The following is a 21,667-nucleotide window of genomic DNA, read 5'->3' as shown; positions in this document are numbered from 1 at the left end:
TTTTGTCTTGTTTTCAGGACTTTTAAGTGCTTGAATGTTATACAGTTTCTATTCCCACAATTTGGTGTGGTTTGTGTGCTCACCTTGCTGCTAACAAAAAGATCCTTTCGGTTTTTATTCCTTCTAAAGGCTGTTATTTTTTGGTTTAGTGAGTCAATTCCTTCATTTAGGTTTTCAAAATTCATTTCAATTACTTTCTTTATATGTGGGATCTTATTGCAATATCCCATAATAAGTGGTATTTTCAGGGCCTAATCTATTTAATCTTGGAGGGTTGTTTAATTCTTTCCAAAAATTGGATTTGATATGTTTAAGGAACCTTTTTGCGTATCTCCTCTGCTACAACGCAGTGAATAAGGTATTGACTACACTGTTAAATCTACCTGTTCTGTACAAATACCATGGATTCACAGCAGTTGTGAATTCACTAATCCATGGAAGGTGTGTTTAGCATGGTGTCGTTTGGTATGTAATAGGGTGCGCGTGTCTGGTGGTTTGAAGAAAACCTTTGTTGCCAATTTGTTTTGTGTTATCGTCTTGTGTTAGTTTGAACTCTGTGGTGTTTAAGAAATTAATTTTATTTCTGTTTTTATTGTTTCAATCTGGTTAGGGACCAGTAACTTTTTGTTTAAAGTAGACAATATTTGAAATCCCAAGTACTGACTAAGAGAATAAAATTACAAGCTTCCACGGTTTTAAACAAACAAGTTAAACTTTATTATACAAAGTCAGAAAAGTAAAACAATTGGCAATATCTATCTTATACTCTAACATTCAGAATTAACATGACAAAAATATGAAGTAACAGGCAACTGTGGTCAAACATAATGCACTGCACACTAAATGGCAGACAACCAAGACAGATCCAACTGATTTCTCAGCAATCCAACCAGATGTCAGTGTTCACTGTGAGTCACACAATCTCGTCAAAACTCTGTCTCCCTCACAAGGGTCTCCACTTTCAAGAATCTAGCCTCTCACATCCCTCAAAGCTGCTCTGACTCAGATTGCCTCAACAACTGCACACCTCCCAATGGTTCAATCTCTTCTGAGCTCGTGCTGCCTGTCCCACTCTGGACACGTGCTGGAACTCACAGGGAATGCTGGGACTCCTCGTCCTCAGTCTCCAGCCAGAAAACATCACAGAGAGACAGATAAGTTCACATTTCTTATCATTGCTGTAACTTTGATTTTGATAGTCTGCTAGTGATTGTTTGTACAGATGCCTCCAGTTCTGTCTCCGTGTGGGACCAAACTCCTCACGTATCATCTAGAAATCTGTAATAACATAATGGAAGCTTGGAACATTCTTTGAAAACACTCTCTTCCCATCCCCCACACATTTATATATTAGCATGGGGGGAGGGGCAGGGGTGTGCAAATTTTTTGCGAGTGGCTATATCTTTAATTTGAAGATTGTATTCTCCATCTGAATTCAAAGTTGTTTTTTGTTAGTCTCAGATGTAATAATCAGATTATGCCTTTGCCTGGTCTATGAGATTGTGGAAATTTATTCAAGATGTTTTGGATGACTGCAATCCCTCTGTTTCTATGTTGCTTTCCAAACTCTCAATTTCCATTGTGAAGAGTGTGCTGTTGGGAGGGTGTGGTGAGGGATTTTTCTGAGCGGTAAGTATCCTTAATGTAATTGGGGTAATATTGAGCTGGGGGGTGGGGTTCAAAAATGAATCAGTGTGTTCTGCCATTCTGTATGATTCACTGCCACAGCCTGTAATGATTGAAATTTGGAGGATTTCTCATGATACCATCAGGTGTCCAGGTGCTTATGTATTTTGTAAAATGTCCTTGGTTGTGGCTGCTGTCCCTTTAGGTATTCCATCTGTTTTCGATTCATGTAGTTGGAATCTTTAAGTTCTGTTAGTCTGTCCTTAACTTATTTTTGTCTCTGTTGATACATGGACTTAGTTCACTTGGTGCAGTAATCTGTCTTGTTGAGTTGTCTGTTTGCTTCAATAAGGTTTTGTTGTCTGTCCATATCTATGTTACTGCCTTTGTCTGCTGGTTTTATGACAATATCTGTATTGACTTTTAATTCTCTGATCGCTTGTCATTCTCTCCTCATGAGGTTTTGTTTATCCTTTACATCAGGGATTCTCTCGATTCCTGAGTTGCTTTGATGAAGTTAGATATTTCAGTGTTCATTTCATTCTCTGGAGGAATCCAATCTGATCTGTGCGGTGGAGGTGGCCTATCTGAAATTGAGTAATCAGAAAAGTCGTCTTGTGTGATTTTTCTATGGAATTTCTCTCAGTTTGTCCGGATTTGTTATTTCACACGACTAAAAAATGCAGCCTCTGTTTCGGAACTTATCTGGTATTATTGTGGGTTTAAATGATTTGGCAATGTGAATAATTGTTTGATTCAGATTAAGGCACTCCTTTTCTATGGCTTGGACACTTTCTAGTTTAAATATTTCATCCACCCAGTGATTACAGAGTAATGATTGGTTTTGTGTGGTTAAGTTTCCAGATTCTGTTTTTCTGGCTTGTACTGAGGGGTCTTGTGATTGTTCAATTCCCCTCTTTCTTGGGTAGGTCTCCACCCGGGTGTTGTGGTTGGTGAGCTGGACGATCCATATTGGCATTTGCATTTCTCTGTCACCCTGTACCCGGAGTCTTGACCCACACAGGCCCAGTTTGTTGTTTGTGTTTCTCTGTCACCCTGTACCCGGAGTCTTGACCCACACAGGCCCAGTTTGTTGTTTGTGTTTCTCTGTCACTCTGAACCCGGAGTCTTGACCCACACAGGACCAGTTTGTTGTTAGTGTTTCTCTGTCACCCTGTACCCGGAGTCTTGACCCACACAGGACCAGTTTGTTGTTTGTGTTTCTCTGTCACCCTGTACCCGGAGTCTTGACCCACACAGGCCCAGTTTGTTGTTTGTGTTTCTCTGTCACTCTGAACCCGGAGTCTTGACCCACACAGGACCAGTTTGTTGTTAGTGTTTCTCTGTCACCCTGTACCCGGAGTCTTGACCCACACAGGACCAGTTTGTTGTTTGTGTTTCTCTGTCACCCTGTACCCGGAGTCTTGACCCACACAGGCCCAGTTTGTTGTTTGTGTTTCTCTGTCACTCTGAACCCGGAGTCTTGACCCACACAGGACCAGTTTGTTGTTAGTGTTTCTCTGTCACCCTGTACCCGGAGTCTTGACCCACACAGGACCAGTTTGTTGTTTGTGTTTCTCTGTCACCCTGTATCTGGAGTCTTGACCCACACAGGACCAGTTTATTGTTGGTGTCGGGGTCTTCATGGCCTCGCACGGCTTATTTTTGCTTTTCCGGGGATCAAAACCATGAGACACGAACTCTTCGCCAGTCCCATTGTGGTCTGTGAGTGGGGAAACTCCTCGCCAGTCCCTTTTGGGGGTCTGCTGTTTGGGATTAATCACTGTTGGGTGACGTGTTCTGTCCAGCGACCTCGTGGATCCCATTGAGACACCCGGGGCGGTGCCATCAGAACCTCGTCTTTGTGGCTGGGGTGGATTTCCTGCAAGATGAGGGACTCCATGGTTTGGACCAAGCTCACGGCTGGTCCAACATGCATTTCCCACATTACACAGGGACTACACTTCAAAAAGACTTCACTGCCTGTAAAGCACTTTGGAACATCCTGAAGCTGTGAAAGGTGCGATATAAATGCACATCTTCCATTAACAAAGGAGAGAAGGACCAAGGCCAGAAAAGTCATTAACAGAACATCAATCAGTCTCCTCTTTTCTTAGAGAAATCATGGACTCGAGCACTGTGTATTTGACACTAAGCTGATTTATTTAACCTTTATCCAGAATATTAAACTCCAGCCCAGTTACCGGGATTATTAACATCAGTAAAAACAAACCCCAACTGTCAGAATGAACATGGTGCAGTCCTGGATGTGATTAACAGCAGAATCCAACCCCTGCAGTCACTTGTGAATACACTGGTGTGTCTGCAGGGTGGATGAATGACTGAATCCCTTCCCACACGCGGAGCAGGTGAATGGCCTCTCTCCAATGTGAACTCGCTGGTGTTTCAGCCGGAGGGATGGATGAATGAATCCCATCCCACACATGGAACACGTGAATGGCCATTCTCCAGTGTGAACTCGCTGGTGTGTCAGCAGATCCACTTTACTTTTATAGCTTTTCACACAGTAAGAACATCTAAAAGGTCTCTTTTCAGAGTGAACACGCTGATGTGAAGTGAGCTGGGTTAGTTGAGTGAATCGCTTCCCACACTTGGAGCAGGTGAATGGTTTCTCCCCAGTGTGAATTCTCTGGTGTATCAACAGAATCTTTCTGCTTTTAAAGCAATTTTCACAGTCAGAACATTTAAAAGGTCTCATATCAGAGTGAACAAGTTGATGTGAAGTGAGGGTACTTAACTGAGTGAATCCCTTCCCACACTTGGAGCAGGTGAACGGCCTCTCTCCGGTGTGAACTTTCTGGTGTCGCAGCAGGTTGGATAACTGAGCGAATCCCTTCCCACAGTCAAAGCAGGTGAATGGCCACTCCCCAGTGTGAACTCGCTGGTGTATTAGCAGATTCTTTTTGCTTTTAAAGCTCTTCTCACAGTCACAACATTTAAAAGGTCTCATGTCTGAATGAACAAGTTGGTGTGAAGTGAGGTTAGTTAGTCGAGCAAATCCCTTCCCACAATCGCAACAGATAAATGGTCTCTCCCCAGTGTGAATGCGTCGATGAGTTTCCAGCTCAGAGGGGGATCTGAATCTCTTCCCACAATCCCCGCAGTTCCACGGTTTCTCCATGGTGTCGATGTTCCTGTGCCTCTCCAGGTTGGATGATCAGTTGAATTCTTGTCCACACACAGTACACTTGCACAGTTTCTCCCTGCTGTGCATGGTGAAATCTTTGTTTCAGGTGGTGTAACAGGTTAAAGCTCCTTCTACAGTCAGTTCACTGGAACACACTCACTGTGTGTGTGTGTTTCGGTGCTTTTCCAGTCACAGTGATGTTTCAAATCTTTACCCACAGACGGAACAGACAAATATATCTCCTTTCACAGTCAATGTCCAATGATATTTAAGTTTTAATGAATCGAGTGACGCGGACAGATCTTGATGTGATGTTTGGTTTGAGTTTCCCATCTGCAAATCATCTCGCTCTTCTCCCTTGTAAAAGGAGTTTACAAAAACCATCACTGTAAGTACAGGATAGAAATTCAAAACAGACAATTCAAGTTTCTTTGGGACATTCTTTCCCCAAACATGTGGTCCAATCAAACTAAAAGAAGCTCAAATCAGCAACAAAGTCCCAATAAAAGCAAAGGGTACCTTCAGAACTGAAGCAGAATGTTTTTTTCCAGTGTCTACGAGACACTCTGTACCCTGAGGTGCCCACTGGATGTGGGAGGTATCAAGCGTACCGATGGACACCGCATGTTCCCTCTCCAGGGACACCCGGGCACGGACAAGACCATGGAAGAGAGATTGGCAGCCAGTGTGACCACCCCCATGTGTGTCACCCATCCTGGATCTACAAATTCATGTTTCAACCTGGCCCATGAACAGTTTCAGGAGAAGATTCTCTGACTTACCCACTCCCCCTCCGCACTGGCCAGACAAAGATTCGGAGAATGGGACAGCAGTGTCACCAAAGGTTGAGGATCATCCCTTTCAGGTAACTATACAGGGGCTGCAACCTCTCGCTCTGAATATATACAAGGCCCGTGAAATTCTCTCCGCTTCAAACATCACCTGTCGCCTGAAAGTGGGTAAAGCTGCTGAAAAACCTATTGTCCAGTTTAGGTATTATCCCGGGCACTTGGACCCGGTTGGGAACAGACACGCTGAAGCCCCGCCCACTGTGGCGTCATCAAGCCCTGCGCCCATGCGCCCTGCTCCCCTCTGAAACAAGATGGCGGCCGTTAATCTGCGTCTAGTCTCGGTTAAAAGCCCCGGAGCTGCAAACCCAGGACCTGCAGGTCTCTGCTCGGGGTTTGAGGCCTTCACCAGGTGTTTAAAAACCTTCCCGACCAGCCGCCGGCTCCATTGCTCCCGTCGCGTATCTACAACCTCACCGGCTACAGAGGAGACCGAAGAACTTCTCACCCCATCGGTATCACTGACACTGCGCATGCTTCAAACACTGTCCGGCACTGCGCCTGCGCACCGCTCGCTAGCGGCCTGGATAGGTCACATTCACCATCGCGGAGAATGCTGGGAAAAAGCTTTGCCATTGCCTGCCTAATGAGAAATGGTCATTTTGTGCTACGATGTAGTGATTGGGGCAGTAAATTAAAATTTGGGGCACTCAATAAAATTAGCAATCAAATTATGCAGTAACCTGAATGTATAGATCACCTATGCACCCAAAAGAAGGGCGGTGGGAATTGTCCATTTAAGTGCCATTGATACTTAATGAGGAGGACATTATTCTCTGTGTCTTGACTGAACATTAACATGCAAAGGGAGAAATGAATGACCTTTAAACACCTCGTCCACTTGGCACAGAACTGTCTGAAACTCATATTAGAAACCACATGAAACAAAATAATGACTAATATTAAACTACTTACAAAATAATTTAAAAATATATACATATTGGGGTGCGGTGGCATCGTGCTGATGTCACTAAACCAGTAATCTAGAAGGCCAGCGAATACTCTAGGGACTTTGGTTCACGTCCCACCACAGCAGCTGGTTCAATTTAAATTCAATTAATAAATCTGGAATTTAAAGCTAGCCTCAGTAAGGGTGACAATGAAACCATTGTCGGTTATCATTTTAAAAAACAAATCTGGTTCACTAATGCCTTTTAGAGAAGGGAATCTGCCATCCTTACATGGCCTACATGTGACTCCAGATCCACCAAAATGTGTTTGACTCTGAATGGCCCTCTGAAGTGATGTGGCAAGCCACTTGCTTCAAGGGCAGTTGGGGATGGGCAGCAAATGCTGGCCTTGCCCAAATGCCATGAAAGAAAGTTTTTAACACCCGCGCCACTGAATGGCTACAAATTCAGAAGGAAGTGAAGACAGAAAGTCCAGAAAATATGCAAGACAATGGTTCCTCTTCCAAGGAAAACAAACCCAACTTCACTTAACCTAATTGAAGTTCCTCATCTCTCGTGAATCTTTTCTGCACACTCTCTAATGAATCACATTCTTCCTGTGGTGAGGTGCTCAGAATTGGACCCAATCCTGTGCCTGGTGCCAAGCCAATGTTTTATTGAAGTTTATTCTAACTTGGTTGTTTTTATACTTAATTCCTCTATTCATAAAGCCCATGATTCTGTGTGATTTATTCACTGCTTTCTCAGCCTGCCCTGTTACCTTCAATGATTTCTGCACATAAAGCCCCAGGTTCAACTGCTCCTGCACCATTTTACACTTGTATCCTTTATTTTCTATTGTCTCTCCTCGTTCTTTCTCACAAAATGAATCACTTCATACCTCTCTGAATTAAATTTTATTTGCAACTTGTCTGCCCATTCCACCATCTTCTCTATGTCCTCTTAAAGTTTCTCACTATCCTCCTCACTGTGAACACAACTTGAAAATTTGGTTTCGTTTTCAAATTTTGAAATTTTGCCCTGCAGACACAAGTCTAGGTCATTAACATATATCAAGAAATCAGTGGTCTTAACACTGATTCCTTGTGATACCACTGTCTACTTTTCCTCAATCTGAAAAAACAATCATTCTCCATGTGTGTTGTTTCCTGCCGCTCAGCCAATGCTGCCTCTGCCCCGTGGTCTTTAACTTTATTGACAAGCCTGTTACTTGGTACTGTATCAAATGCCTTTTAGAAATTCATGTGCACATCAATTGTGTTACCCTCATCAACATTCTCTGTTGCCTCATCAATAAAACTCAAGCAATTTAGTCCAACACGATTTGTCCTGAACCAATCCATGCTGGCTTTAATTAACCCACAATTGTACAAATAACTTAATTTTGGCTTGAATTGCTGCTTCCAAATGCTTTCCCACGTCGAGGTGAAACTGACTGATCTGTCAGTGCTGGGGTGATCCTTCCATTTAAGATTAGTAAGGATTTAATATTAGTGAGAGGAAGTGTGAGGAAAAGGCGAGAAGTGATGAAATTGTAACAACATTTGAAGATACTGATAAATAGCTCAATAATTAATCAGATTTCAAGACAAAGTACTGATAAAAAATCATTAAATATGATTAAATGAATTGAATTATTAATAAGTGTCAGTCAGAGTGCTTGGAATGGAGAAACGAACAGTACTGAATGCTTAAATTATGAAATGAAAACATTAAAAACTGGAAACACTCAGCAGGTCTGGAAGAGTCTCTGGAGAGAGAAACAGAATTGACGTTTCAGGTCTGAGAGCAAGTGAAAGCGGGGAGGTGGGAAGAACAGAAGGAAAGGTCTCTGAAAGGCTGCAGGGCGAGAGAGATTAGGTTTCATGATGCAGGGTCAAAGGGAGTGGTAATGGGACAAGTGAAAACACAAAAGATGTGTCGATATGAGGCGTGAATGGCACCATCACAACCGTCTGATTGCAAAGTAAAGAAAATAAGAGAAATGAGAAAGGAAAACAAGGACGCAAAGAAACAAGAAACAAAATGGGGGCAGAGATTATGATAGAAAATTGTTGAACTCAATTTTGATTCTCCAAGTCTGTAAAGTGCCTCCTTTTGATCTGGTAATGAACTGTTACATTTCTACCCATGCGCAGTTCAGATGAAAGGTCACAGAGTTGTCACATTAACTCTGTTTCTCTGTCCACAGATGCAAATCTGCTGAGGATTTCCAGCATTCTCAGTTTCATGACGGGATTGTAGACTGTGAGAGTTTGTAAAGGTAGAGATTGTCCCAAATTAATTTGTCACATCGACAACAAATGTCTGGGCCTCATGACACTCCAGTCTCAATACTTTACTTTATATTTGGGTCTGGGGGGAGAATGTTCACTATTTTATATTCAGTCTAGGGGGAGAACGTTCACTGTTTTATATTCGGGTCCTGTGAGCATCAAAAGAAGAAGCTTGAGGACAGTAACTGCATTTTTGGTCTGACTTTATACAAAATAAACTATCCTGGTGTGAGGAGCAAGCATTATCAGATTTGCTGCAGTCATTGAAGGCGAGTTTGAAGCTAAATCCTGCAATTCTGTAAATTTAAACTACAAGCAGAAAGCTGCTGATGGTTAAAGGGCCCGGGGTGGAGGTGGGAGGAGGTGTCCGGAAGAAATCTGGCACACACTGCACAGGGTGAGCAGGGGAAAGGGAAGGAATTACTTGGTTAAACAGGGTGCCAGAGACAATAGCAGAAGGTGGGAATCACTGGGAATGGAGCAGCGGAATAGACACATCAGAGAATCATAGAATATTGCAGCACAAAAGGGGGCCACTCGGTTGGTCGTGTCTGTGTTAGCCCCCTGAAGGAACAATTTACCTAATGTCACGTCCCTGCCTTTGCCCCGTATCCCTGCAATTAAAAAAGATTAAACAAGTCTTAAACAAAACTTGTATGAAACAAGATGTTTACGCAACAAGGGAGCAGAAAGAAAGAAAAGCAACTTGTTGACATGGTGAATGGGGGTGGGGGGGTGAGTTGGGGAGGGGATGTGCAGGATAATGTACCTGTGCAGGTTAGTGAGGATCCCCAAAGTCCATCAGCCATCTGCATACAGTGTTTATAGGGCCCTGGGGGAGGGGAGGAAGAGTCCATTTTGGACACAGCACAGGGCGGGAGGTCACCCCTCCCCCACTCTCCTGGTGACACAAACGACTCACCTTGGATTGTCCCACACCTGGGCCGGGTGGGGGTCAAGGTGCAGGAAGCTGCAAGCTGATAGGTTGAGCTGTGAACTGGGCGGAGTTGGGGATTTGAGTGACAGGTCTGGGGCTATATCAGAGCAGGCACAGTCAATGTTCCCCCTTTCCTCGTGGATGTTTCACTGGAGTCATGTTGGTGAGTGTTTCTAAACTCTGTCTCACTATCCCGGGAATGGAGTTGGATTGGAGGTTGTTATGAGTGTCAGATTATATTGTTTCTCCTCATTCTTCCCGCTTCTCCCACTCCCAGTTCCAGGCTGCAGGTTCCAGTGATTTTGGATGCGGGAAGGTTGTTAGTTTTGGCAACAAAAGCAGAAAATGCTGGAAACACTCAGCAAGTCTATCAGCATCTGTGGAGAGAAAGACAGAGTTAACGTTTCGTGTCCGTATGACTCTTCTTCAGAGTTATTTTGTTAGTTTCGGCATTGGTGTGGGTGCGCAAGCGCAGAAACGCGGCTTAATTCTTCTGTAATAATGGCGTATCATCCTACCCTGAATGCACCGCGGGATCGAATACGGTCTATCTCCATCAGCAGGGACCCAAACCCGCCTTCGTTTCACTATTTTGAATTTAATTTTCCATTTCTCCGTGTAGTCTGCAAGTCTGTTTAATTATTCCTGTAATTTACTGCAGTTCTTCACCTTCTTACCTCTCACTGCGCCATTGTTACCACCCGCAGATTGCGACAACCGACCTTCGATAAGAAAATAAACAACTTTTAGATAGAGCGGTTTCTGGGCCTATAGCATTGTGGGAACTTTGGCCGCTATTATTCATCGGCTGCCGCTGACTGTTTTCGTGCAGTTTGCAGGCAGGTCAGTGACCTGAGCCCCTAGCTCTATTTCTTAATCGGCTTATGCTGCCTGACAAGCTGGATATTTGAAGTCTTTTATACTTTCATTTCAGATCCAACATTGCAGAGTTTTGCTTTCGTTTCATTGTTTTATAGGACTGAGTTTAGAAACACAGGCAGACCAATTCGGATAAAATCAAAATATTGGGGATGCTGGAAGTCTGAAATCAAAACAGAAAATGCTGGAAAAAAAACTCACCTGGTCTGACAGCAACTGTGGAGAGAGAAACAACCGAGGTTTTTTGTTAACTCCATTCTTGGGATTTGGGCATCACTAACAAGACCAGCAGATATTGTCTATCCCCAGTTGTCTGTTGGTCAGGTGTTGGTGGGCCTTCTTCCTGAACCACTGCAGTCACTGTGGTGAAAGTGCTCCCACAATGCTGTTTGGTAAGGAGGTATAGGATTTCCACTCAGCGATGATATATATCCAAATCATCAAGGACAACTTGTATTTATATAGCACCCTGGATAGAATAAAACCTTCCAATGTGTTTCACAGGAATATTATGTTGCAATATTTAACACTAAGTCACACAAGCAGGCATAAGGGCAGATGATCAGAGGCTTGGTCAAAGAAGTAGGTTATAAGGAGAGTCTTAAAGGATGAGAGGGAGGCAGAGAGGTCTAAGGAGAATATTTCAGAGTTTATGGCCTGGGCAGCTGAAGGCTCGGTCGCTAATGGTGGATCAATTAAAATCAGGGATCCTCAGAAGGCCTGAATTAAATGACTCCAGATATCTGGGAGGGATGTAGATTGGAGGATATTATAGAGATAGTGAGGGTGAGGTCACAGAAGGATTTGAGAACAAGGATGAGAATTTGAACATTGCGAAGCTGCCTAACGAGAAGCCGATGTAGCTCAGTGAGCACAGGGGTGTTGGATGAATGAGTCTTAGTGCGAGTCAGGACAAGGGAAGCGGAGTTTTAAATGACCCCATCTTTATGTGGATAGCTCGTAATAGTCCAGTTTAGCGGGAACAAAGGAAAGGATGAGTTTCAGCAGCAGATGAGCTGAGGCAGGTGTGAAGTTTGGCAAAGTTACTGAGGTGCAAATAGGCGGTCTTGGTGATATGTAGTTAGAGGCTCAGCTTGGGGTGAAATATGAGACCAAGATAGTGAATAGTCTGAAACAAAAATAAAAATACCTGGAAAAACTCAGCAGGTCTGGCAGCATCTGCGGAGAGGAACACAGTTAACGTTTCGAGTCCGTATGACTCTTCAAAAGAACTAAGTAAAAATAGAAAAGAGGTGAAATATAAGCTGGTTTAATGGGGCGGGGGTGGTGGTGGGGAGTGGGACAGGTAGAGCTGGATACAGGGCCAGTGATAGGTGGAGATAACCAAAAGATGCCATAGACAAAAGGACAAAGAGGTGTTGAAGGTGGTGATATTATCTAAGGAATGTGCTAATTAAGGGTAGAAAACAGGACAAGCAAGTTACAGATAAGCCCTAGTGGGGGTGGGGTGGAGTGAAGGGAAGGGATCGAAATAGGCTAAAAGGTAGAGATAAAACAATAGATGGAAATACATTTCAAAATAATGGAAATAGGTGGGAAAAGAAAAATCTATATAAATTATTGGAAAATATAAGAGGAATCGGAAAGGGGGTGGGGATGGAGGAGTGAGTTCATGATGTAAAATTGATTGTTGAATAGTCTGGTTCAGTCTCAAATTTGTCAGAGAGATGGATGGCATTGATGGTTAGGGAGCGGAGATTGTAGCTGGGACTGAAGACAATGGCTTCAGTCTTCCCAATATTTAAATGGAGGAAATTTCTGTTCATCCAGTACTGAATGTCAGTCAAGTCAGGACGGTCTGTGACTTGGAGGTGATTATGTTCACAGACACCTGCTACCCTGGTCCTTCTAGCTGGTAGATGTTGCGGGTTTGGGAGATTCTGCCAAAGCTCTGGTAGAGTTGCAGATGAGTAACATCCCTCTCCTCCACGCCCTGGCTCTCCCATCTCCCTCTCTTTCCTCCCCTAGATTTTGTGGTTTTGTGTAGGCCCTGTCCAGTCGGTGGGTTCCCTTTCCTAATAGGCATTAATGAATCCATTGGGTCTGAAAGCTTTCATTGTCACTTTTTCCTCGTGCCAGTCCCAAAAATTACCAGATTCATTCAGCGCAATTTCGTAACCTGCCTTTGTGTTTTTGTGGATTCTCTCTCACTCCCCTTTGCCTGTTTTAAACTACTTTCACAGGGCTTGCAGTCCGGAATCTCAAACCCAACATCACATCAGGATCTGACGGTGTTGCCCAATTTATTGTAACCCAAAGATCATCGAATTTTAAACATGGAAGTTAAAAGCCTTGTTCACAGTGGGGAGAAACCGTATACATGTTCTGTGTGTGGACGAGGCTTCAGCCGAACAAATGACCTGTCGAACCACAGCCACAGTTACACTGGAGAGAATCCATGGAAATGTGGGAACTGTGGGAAGGGATTCAATTACTCATCCCAGCTGTAAATTCATTGAAGCACTCACACTGGAGAGAGGCCGTTCACCTGCTCTGAGTGTGGGAAGGGATTCACTCAGTCATCCCATCTGCAGACACACCAGTGAGTTCACACTGGGGAGAGGCCGTTTACCAGCACTGTGTGTGAAAAGGGATTTGCTGATTCATCCAACCTACTGAAACACCAGTGAGTTCAAAGTCAGGGGTGGAGTTCACCTGTTCTGAGTATGGGAAGGGATTCATTCGGTCATCCCACCTGCTGAGACACCAGCGAGTTCACAAGTAACTGCTTGGGTTGGATTTAGTTCCTAATGATATTGTTGTCTGAAGCATATTCATTGCAGTGTGTTAATAAACTCCAGCCCAGTTATAGATTCTGGATAAAATTCAAATAAATCAGCTTTGCGTTAAACACAGTGTGTTGAGTCTTTTTAATATCTTTAACACAAGTTTGTTCCTTTTGAAGGGCTCTCCCTCTCGCTTGTCTCCTCCATCCTCACCTCCAGCAACAATGTGAGGATCTCATGGAACTTCTTTGTTTCTAAGATTGAGACAATCCAATCAGCTGCCTCTGCTGCTTCCCTCCCTTCCGCTGGCCCAACGGGACAAACTGTGTCTTAAGATCCCACTTGCCCAAGCCCTGAACACACATTTTTCACGAGTTTCTCTCCCGTCTCCCCTCATGCCCTCTCAGTGCTCTCTCTGTGCACCACCTGCTCCATCGACCCTATTCCCACTAAACTATTGACCAAACAACCTCCCCATGCCTACTGACATTCACAACAGTTCTCTCTTTTCAAGTACTGTCCCGCTCTCCTTTAAATCTTCCATCATTACCACTGGGATTAAAATAACAAATTCTTCACTTCTCCATCTTTTCATGCTGCCGCCCCATTCCCTGCCTCACGTTCCTTTGAAAAATACTTCAACATTTTTTAATCTCCCAAATCCGTGTCCATCTTTCTCTGAACTCCAGGTTTGAATCTCTCCAATCAGGTTTCTGCCCCGCCACAATTCCTGAACAGTTATTTTGAAAGCTATATGACTGTGACAAAGGTAAACTTTCCATTCTGGTCTTTCTCGACCTGTCCGCGGTGGGCCCCTCTCTCACTGGCCTTGGTTTCCATCTATTGTTCTGAATGATTAACAGCATTAACCTTCTCCCTAACCTGTCCAAACCCTTCTGTCGGTTCATTTATTGAAACTAGGGAACCTTCTTTTTCTAATGGTGTCATTCCATGTCTGCCCATTTATGCCTTGAAGTCAGCCCTTGAATTGTGTGTACATTGTTTTATCATGTTCGCACATTTCAGTAACAAATGTTGAAATGTCTACTCCACACCCATAGGGTTTCATCTGTTTAAAGTCACAAACAGAAAGGTCCAGTTTTCTACTGGAGTTTGAGAGAATGATGCAAGGTTTCAGTCAATGAGGGAGATCTGGGATAAGCCCCGCCCCTCATTCACTCCGATTGGTTGGAGGACCAGCCTCTCCTACTCGTCTCTCCTGGCCCACCCCCTCTTTCTATTGGCCCGCAGCTGCCATCAATCAGCCGGGCATTGTGAGCTGTCACGTGAGAGGTCAGTGTCGGGGGCGGGGTTTACAAATCACGAGGGCGGCCCCAGAGCCGAATCTGAACCAATGAACATTCTCCACTCTCTAGATAAAAACAAAAAGCTAAAAGCTACTGCGGATGCTGGAAATCCAAAACAAAATAAAAACAGAATTACCTGGAAAAACTCAGCAAGTCTGGCAGCATCGGCGGAGAAGAAATCAGTCAACGTTTCGAGCCCTCATGGCCCTTCAGCAGAACTGAAGCATAGTTTCAACAAGGGAGAAATATAAATTGGTTTAAGGTGGGTGGGGGGGAAGAGACACATTGAGGGTGTGGTGTGAGCAGATAATCAAAAGATGTCAGAGACAAAAGGGTCAAAGAGGTGTTGAAGGTGGTGGTCTTTGTCTGAGAAAAGTGCTAATTAAGAATGCAAGACAGGATATTCAAAGTACAGCTCTAGTCTTTCCACCCCACCCCCACTAGAGCTGTACTTTGAATATACTGTCTTGCATTCTTAATTAGCACTTTTCTCAGACAAAGACCACCACCTTCAACACCTCTTTGACCCTTTTGTCTCTGACATCTTTTGATTATCTGCTCACACCACACCCTCAATGTGTCTCTTCCCCCCCACCCACCTTAAACCAATTTATATTTCTCCCTTGTTGAAACTATGCTTCAGTTCTGCTGAAGGGCCATGAGGGCTCGAAACGTTGACTGATTTCTTCTCCGCCGATGCTGCCAGACTTGCTGAGTTTTTCCAGGTAATTCTGTTTTTATTTTGTTCTCCACTCTCTTCCGGCTTCTCTCGGGCACCAACCTCAAGCAGAGAGCAGGAGACTCCGAGCATGCGCCGTTCACCCGGACAACCTGCAGCAGATAGAGCGGATTCTGAGGCGCCCCGCATTGTGGGTAATCCGGCCGCCATTAGAGACAGTGTCTCAGTTAATCTTTGTCTGAACCTGGGGAATTGAGGGTAGGGTTTCTGTTAGCATAGGGGCTGAAGAATAATAAATACCATGTTCGAGCTCCAAAGCTTCAGACCAGGGTTGATATGGGGCAAAAAGGGAATTTACACAAGGGGGCAGACATATAGCTGAGGTATTAAATTAATACTTTGCACCTGTCTTTAGCAAGGAAGAAGATGCTACCCAGTCCATGGTAAAACTCCGAAGTAATTCGGACACTAGATGAGTTTAAAATCGGGAAAGAGGATGTATTGAATTTGTTATCTATACTTAAAGTTGTTAAGTCGCCAGGACCAGATGAGATGCATCCCAGGATACTGCAAGATGTAAATTGAAATTGCGGAGGCACTGGACATAATTTTTCAATCTTCCGTAGGCTCAGGGGTAGTTCCAGAGGACTAAAGATTGCAAACTTTACACTCTTGATCAAAAAAGGGCTTAAAGATATGCCCAGCGACTACAGACCAATCAGGTTAACTTCTAGAAACAATAATTCTGGACAAAGTTAATCATCACATGGACAAATGCAGGTTTATTATGGAAAGCCAGCATGGATTTCTTAAAGGAAAATCTTGCTTAACTAATTCGATGGAGTTTCTTGAAGAGGTAACAGAGAAGATTCACGAGGGCAATGCTGTCACTATGGTGTACATAGACTTCCAAAAGGCATTTGTTGAAGTACTGCACAACAGATTTGTGAGAATAGTTAAAGCTCAGGTTACAAAAAGGACAGGAGCAACATGGATATTGAATTGGCTGCATAACAGGAAACAGAGAGTAGCAGTTAGTGGATATTTTTTGCACTGGAGGAAGGTTTGTAATGGAGTTCCACAGGGGTCTGTTATGGGACCATTGCTTTTCCTGACATACATTAATGACCTAGACATTAGTGTAAAGGCAACATTTCAAAATCTGTGGTTAATAAAAATCTCAGAAGCATCACAAACTGTGAGGAGGGTATTGTAGAACTTCAGAAGTTCATAGACAAGTTGGTGGAATGGGCGGAGAGGTAGCAGCTGAAGTTCAATCCAGAGAAATGTAAGACGATAAGTTTTGGCAGGAAAAGACAGTATAAATTAGGGGGTACAACTCTAAAAGGGGGTGCAGAAGCTGAGGGACCTGGGTGTATATGTGCCTAAGTCATTGTGGTAGGGCAGGTTGAGAGAAAGGTTAATAAATGATACAGTATCCTGGATCTTATGAATGGGGCACAGAGTACAAGAGCAAGGAGGTTATGCTGAGCTTGTATAAGACACTAGTTAGACCTCAGCTGGATTATTGCTTACAGTTCTCGGCACTGAACTTTAGGAAGGATGTGAAGGCATTGGAGAGAGTATAGAAGAGATTTACGTGAATGGTTCCAGGGTTGAGAAACTTGAGTTATGAAGATAGATTGGAAAGGTTAGCATGGTGGCATGAGAGAAAAGATGTTCAGAGGAGAGTTGATGGAGGCATTCAGAATCATGAGGCGTCTGGACAGAGTCTATAGGAAGAAACTGTTCTGACTCCTGAAAGGATCAAGAACGAGAGGGCACAGATTTAAAGAAGTTATTCAAAGAAGCAAAAGCGATATGTGGAGAAACTTCTTATGCAGCATTGCAATTAAATTTTGGAATGCACAGGTTGAGAGTGTGGCGGAGGTAGGTTCAACTGAAGCATTCAGGAAGGAATTAGACTGTTATCAGAAACGCGAGGACGTAAAGGGTAAGGTGGGAGAATGGGACTAGGTGAGTTGCTCTTTGGGAGAGCCAGTGCAAACACAATGGACCAAATGGCCTCCTTCTGCGTCATACCAATTGTGTGATGTGGTAAAAATTGCTGGTTAATCCTGACAGTCAATCTCTATCTCTATGTCTGTAAGAGACCAATAGACCATTGTTCTCCCAGTTTACATTCTAACAAGAAGTTCCAAATGTTTGTAGCACTGTGATCTTGTTGTGTGGTCAATAACAGTCAGTCTTCTCTGTCAATCTTGTGCAGAAGGGCTGATGTAGGTAGAATAACTTGGCCTGCAAGATACAGTCTGTGTGAGAGTGATTAGAATATGATTGTGTCATAGTTCGGTGAGACCTGATCGCTTACTGAGCGAGTGAGCCTGTATAAATGTAACTCAGGTAAACACAGCTTGTCACAGTCCAGTGAGTTCTGATCGCTGACTGAGTGAGCGAGTCTGTATAAATTAGTGATTTTCTGCTAACATAGGGATTGCAAAATAAGAATGATTAATATCCAACTCCTACCATCGGCATCCTGCAAGAAGCTGTTGGCCAATGTTCAGTAATTAATCTGTTTCAGTAAAGTCTGTCATACATTAACACAAAATTGTTCGGCTATGCTCTATTTTTTAACATGAATTAGCAAACATTTTTTACCACTATGAGTTTGGATTGTGAACTGGAACGTCTTCACTCTTCTCTGTCGATCTTATCCAGAAGGGCTACTCTGGAAAGAAGGGCTTGGTCTGTAAGATACGGTCACTGTGAGAGTGAAAATGGAACATTTTTATATCAAAGTTCAGTGACATCTGATCACTTACCGGGTGAGTCAGTCTGTGAAAATGTAACTCAGGTAATCACAGCTCTTGTAGGTGATTCTCTGGTTACAATGAGATCGATAAGAAAGGAATCAGGAGCTTGCAGTCCCACCCAGCAGGGCACCAGTGGAGAGGCATTGGAGGAGGATGGTTTGGTCAATGGTGCCAAAGACTGCGGACAGGCCGAGAAGGATTGTGAGGGAGAGTTTACCTTTGTCACATTCACATCAGATGTAATCTGTGACTTTCAGAAGAACAGTTTCGATATTGTGACAGGGGCAGGAATTTTATTGCACGGATTGAAACATGGAGTTCCAAGAATGATGGGCATGGATTTGGAAGGTGACAAGGGTTTGGGAAAGGGAAGGGTGGAAAGAAATGGAGAGGTAGTTTGCAAGGACATTGGGGTCAAGGGTTGGTTTTATTGAGGAGAGAGCGATGATGGCAGGTATGAAGGAGAGGGAGAGCCCTTCAAAGGAATTAACATGTGTTTGAGATATTAAAGAGACTCAAAACAGTGTGTTTAACACAAAACTGATTAATTTAATTTTTATTCAGAGTGAGAACCATGATGACAGGGCTGGAGTTTATTAACATCAGCAGAAACAGGCCCGAATGAACATGGCTCAGTCTGGTTGTGATTAACAGCAAAATCCAATCACTGCAATTATTTGTGAACTCGCTGGTGTTTCAGCAGGTTAGCAGACTGAGTGAATCCCTTCCCACATTTGCAGCAGGTGAATGGCCTCTCCCCAGTGTGAACTCGCTGGTGTGTCAGCATGTGGGATGACTGAGTGAATCCCTTCCCACACATGGTGCAGGTGAAGTGCCTCTCCCCAGTGTGAGTGCGCTTGTGTGTCTGCAGGTGGGATGACTGAGTGAATCCCTTCCCACACTCGGAGCAGGTGAACGGCCTCTCCCCAGTGTGAGTTCGCTGGTGTAAAATGAGTTGAAATGATCGCCTGAACCCAGCCCCGCAGTGAGAGCACCTGAACGGTCTCTCATCAGTATGAACAAGTTGATGGGACATTAGTTCCCCGGAACTTTTAAAGCACTTCCCACAGTCTGGGCATTTAAACGGTCTCTCATCAGTGTGAATTCGTTGATGTGTCTGTAGGTGGGATGACTGAGTAAATCTCTTCCCACACTCAGAGCAGGTGAACAACTTCTCCCCGGTGTGAACTCGCTGGTGTCTCACAAGGTTGTTCGAATGAGCGAATCCTTTCCCACACTCAGAGCAGCTGAATGGCCTCCCCTCAGTGTGAGTTTGTTCATGTCTCAGCAGGCTGGATAACTGAGTGAATCCCTTCCCACACTCTGTACAGGTGAACGGTCTCTCCCCAGTGTGAATTCGCTGGTGCCTCAGCAGGGTGGATGAATCAGTGAATCCCTTCCCACACTCCGTACAGGTGAATGGCCTCTCCCCAGTGTGAGTGTGCTGGTGTATGGTGAGTTCAGATGCTCGCCTGAACCCAGCCCCACAGTGAGAGCACCTGAATGGTCTCTCATCAGTGTGAGCACGCTGGTGTGCCAGCAGGTTGGATGAGTCAGTGAATCCCCTCCCACACTCGGAGCAGGTGAATGGCTTTTCCCCAGTGTGAACCCGCTGGTGTATCACCAAGCTGGATGACTGAGTGAATCCTTTCCCACACTTGGAGCAAGTGAATGGTCTCTCACTCGTGTGAACTCCCTGGTGCCTCAGCAGATTGGATGAATTAATGAATCCCTTCCCACACTCAGGGCAGGTGAACGGTCTCTCCCCAGTGTGAACTCGTTGGTGTGTAAGCAGGTTGGATGAATTAACAAATTTCTTCCCACAATCTGAGCAGGTGAACAGCCTCTTCTTGGTGTGACTGTCCCGCTGAGTTTCCAGCTGAACTGTATCAGTGAATCCCTTCCTACAATCTGCACATTTCCATGGCTTCTCCCCATTTTGACCGCATTTATGTTTTGATGGGTCTGATGATCGGTTGAAGCCTCGTCCACACACAGAACATGTGTACGGTTTCTCCCCACGGTGAATGGTGCTTTTTCCTTCCATGTCTATAAACCGATGATATTCAGGTCTTGATAAACTGGGCGACTCTATCAGATCCTGTTGTGATGTTTGGTTTGAGTTTTCCAACTGCAAATCTTCCCCTTCTAATCCCCTGTGAAATTGATTTAAAACAGGAAAAAGGGAGTGAGAGAGAACCCACAGAAACACAAAGGCAGGATGATGTCTCCTCAGGGGCGCAGGTTTCTGCCCTGGGTCTTCATAGGACTGAAAAGACTCACAGATCTTTGGACATAGGGGGCAGGACGTGCCACGAGGTAGCAGAACTCGGGAAGCAGGATTTACTTCCTTTTCTTTCTTTCTCTGTCGCCGCTCTGCCTCATCAATAAGACATTGGGACTCAAAGGGTATTGCAACTTGATGGACAAATTGTCTCCATTCTGAACAATGGGAAACAAGCTCCTCCCAGTCATTCAAAACCTTGCCCCCTACAAAGATGGCGGCCCCGCATGCGCCCTGCTGCACATTGCCCCCAATAAAGATGGCGGCCGATAACTGGGCCCGATTTATGGGGGTTGCGGCCCCCGCTCCGTGCAAGCGGGCGACCGCAAAGTTCAATTTTGGGGTTTCCTGATTGCACAACAAGTTTACCAATCCGCTCCACCCACGCGCCCAATCGACCGCTCCCTCCGCCCAACTATTCTCTTCCTTACCGATTACGGCTCCGAGAAGCGACTCTCCATCGCCATTACTCATACTGCGCATGCTTCACTCCCAGCCAGGTCCCGCCCCTCATTCACTCCGATTGGTTGGAGGACCAGCCGCTCCCGTTCGGTCCTCCGTTTCCGCCCCCTGCTTCCTATTGGTCCGGAGCTGCCGTCAATCAGCCGGGCATTGTGACGGTTAAATAGGGGGGAGCGGCCACAGACTCAGCCTGACTTGCTGATTCTTGGCAGCATTTTCTGTTTGGGAATTAGAGCTAGAGATGGATGGTCAGTTCCGCTCTGTCCGGGGGGGATTCACACTCATTTCCCTAGTGCACTGATTATCACCTTTACTTTACATGAGAAAGTCCCCGGTTCAATCCCGGCTGGAAGCTTTGTGTTTACAATTGTTACTGAGGAGGAATTAACAGTGAGTTTAGTTTCATGTCGAACAGGGGGACAGTTATTGTCTCATTCTTTAAAAGCTCCTTCTTCACCTTTAAACAGGGAACGGTAATTCAGGGAAAACTGATCCACTATGACCCAAAAACAGGATACTGCAGATGCTGGAAATCCGACCTCAAAACAGAAAATGTTGGAAACATTCAGCAGGTCAAACAGCTTCTGTGGAGAGGGAACCCGAGTGAATGTTTCAGGTCGGTGATCTATCAACCAAACTGGAAGGACTTAAAGATAGGGGACACCGTCTCGGGAGATGGGGGCCGCGTGTCGGAAGACGGGGCATGTATACTATACACGTTGCTCACGTTCATAATTCACAATATTCCTGATGTTCATCAGCTGCCTCACTTTCTTTCCCATTCAC

At 44.6% G+C, this 21,667-nt stretch overlaps 2 protein-coding genes and 1 long non-coding RNA gene across 4 annotated transcripts in view; 1 reads left to right on the top strand and 2 right to left on the bottom strand.

The window, feature by feature from the left end:
- Positions 1 to 13,429, top strand: part of LOC144698296 (uncharacterized) — an 869,665-nt gene extending 856,236 nt beyond the window's left edge. For both annotated transcript variants that reach the window (XR_013580490.1, XR_013580491.1), the window contains exon 3: positions 12,949 to 13,429. This is a non-coding gene — a long non-coding RNA (uncharacterized LOC144698296). The remainder of the gene's footprint in view (positions 1 to 12,948) is intronic.
- LOC144698277 (uncharacterized) lies at positions 3,659 to 5,060 on the bottom strand. Its single transcript, XM_078570246.1, has one exon. It carries the CDS (start codon positions 4,766 to 4,768, stop codon positions 3,926 to 3,928), a length of 843 nt encoding a protein of 280 aa, XP_078426372.1. The 5' UTR covers positions 4,769 to 5,060; the 3' UTR covers positions 3,659 to 3,925.
- Positions 13,430 to 18,808: 5,379 nt separating the features above from the next.
- On the bottom strand, positions 18,809 to 20,893 carry LOC144698027 (uncharacterized). The gene is made up of 2 exons (XM_078569966.1): positions 20,851 to 20,893; positions 18,809 to 20,184 (listed from the first exon to the last, which is right to left on the bottom strand). The coding sequence occupies exons 1-2, from the start codon at positions 20,891 to 20,893 to the stop codon at positions 18,809 to 18,811; spliced, it is 1,419 nt and encodes a 472-aa protein (XP_078426092.1).
- Between the last annotated feature and the right edge of the window lie 774 nt (positions 20,894 to 21,667).

The sequence above is a fragment of the Cetorhinus maximus genome, chromosome 23 (assembly GCF_964194155.1).
Source record: "Cetorhinus maximus chromosome 23, sCetMax3.hap1.1, whole genome shotgun sequence".
Taxonomy (NCBI): Eukaryota; Metazoa; Chordata; class Chondrichthyes; order Lamniformes; family Cetorhinidae; genus Cetorhinus; species Cetorhinus maximus.
This window is presented reverse-complemented; position numbering and strand designations above follow the sequence as displayed.